This window comes from Perkinsus marinus, assembly GCF_000006405.1.
Source record: "Perkinsus marinus ATCC 50983 genomic scaffold scf_1104296963010, whole genome shotgun sequence".
Taxonomy (NCBI): domain Eukaryota; phylum Perkinsozoa; order Perkinsida; family Perkinsidae; genus Perkinsus; species Perkinsus marinus.
The window spans coordinates 355-1087 of NW_003205211.1; the positions used below are offsets into that span (position 1 = coordinate 355).

The following is a 733-nucleotide window of genomic DNA, read 5'->3' on the forward strand; positions in this document are numbered from 1 at the left end:
GCTCTGATAGAGTGGTTTGCCACAGTTTGTGATTCTTAAGTACCCTTTGTTGTGCGTAGTCGTGTGCGCACAGTATCTTGCGCAGTACTGATCGATTATCCATAGCTGTTCGGTATTGCACGCACGCACAGGTGGTACATATGTTATACCCCACTCTAAGTGGACTAGCGTTGCTAGTGAGCTTGACGGTACACACATTGCTACATCTGGTGCCCAGACCCAGGACCAACATGCCGTTCAAGCTCGAATCTGTATTGGAACCCTATTCTGGTGGTGAAAACGACTTCGCTCTTTGGCTGCAGGAGTTCGAGACGGTGGCCGAGGCTTCTAAGTGGACTATTAAGCAAAAGTCACAATATATCGTACTTTTTATGAAGGGCTCGGCCAAAGAGATCGCTAGGCAAGCCCTGGAGGAAGTTGAGGGCGATCCAGCTGGTGCCTATGCTCATGTGGTTAGGGCCCTGGATAGAGCGTACTCGCTCAAAACTCACGAGGCGTGGAAGCGTCTGACTCGCCGTGAGTGGCACAAGGAAGATAGTGTTGATGGTGTATTAGCTGAATTCCGCCGCTACCTTAGAGTGCTAGGGGTTACTACCACAGTGGCTGCTGAGAACATCCTTCGTGAAAGCCTGATTGCCACCCTGCCCGAAGACGTGCAGAAAGCCATCCCGGGTGTTCGAGGAGGATGGGCGCCAGTTGCCTTTGGCTGATGTTGTTGCTAAGGCTCGAGCTC

The 733-nt window shown here is 51.8% G+C and overlaps 1 protein-coding gene across 1 annotated transcript; it reads left to right on the forward strand.

Moving 5' to 3' along the window:
- Nucleotides 1–230: 230 nt before the first annotated feature.
- Nucleotides 231–710, forward strand: Pmar_PMAR024438 (hypothetical protein; the record flags this gene model as incomplete). Its single annotated transcript, XM_002771369.1, has 1 exon — nt 231–710. The coding sequence occupies one exon, from the start codon at nt 231–233 to the stop codon at nt 708–710; it is 480 nt and encodes a 159-aa protein (XP_002771415.1).
- Between the last annotated feature and the right edge of the window lie 23 nt (nt 711–733).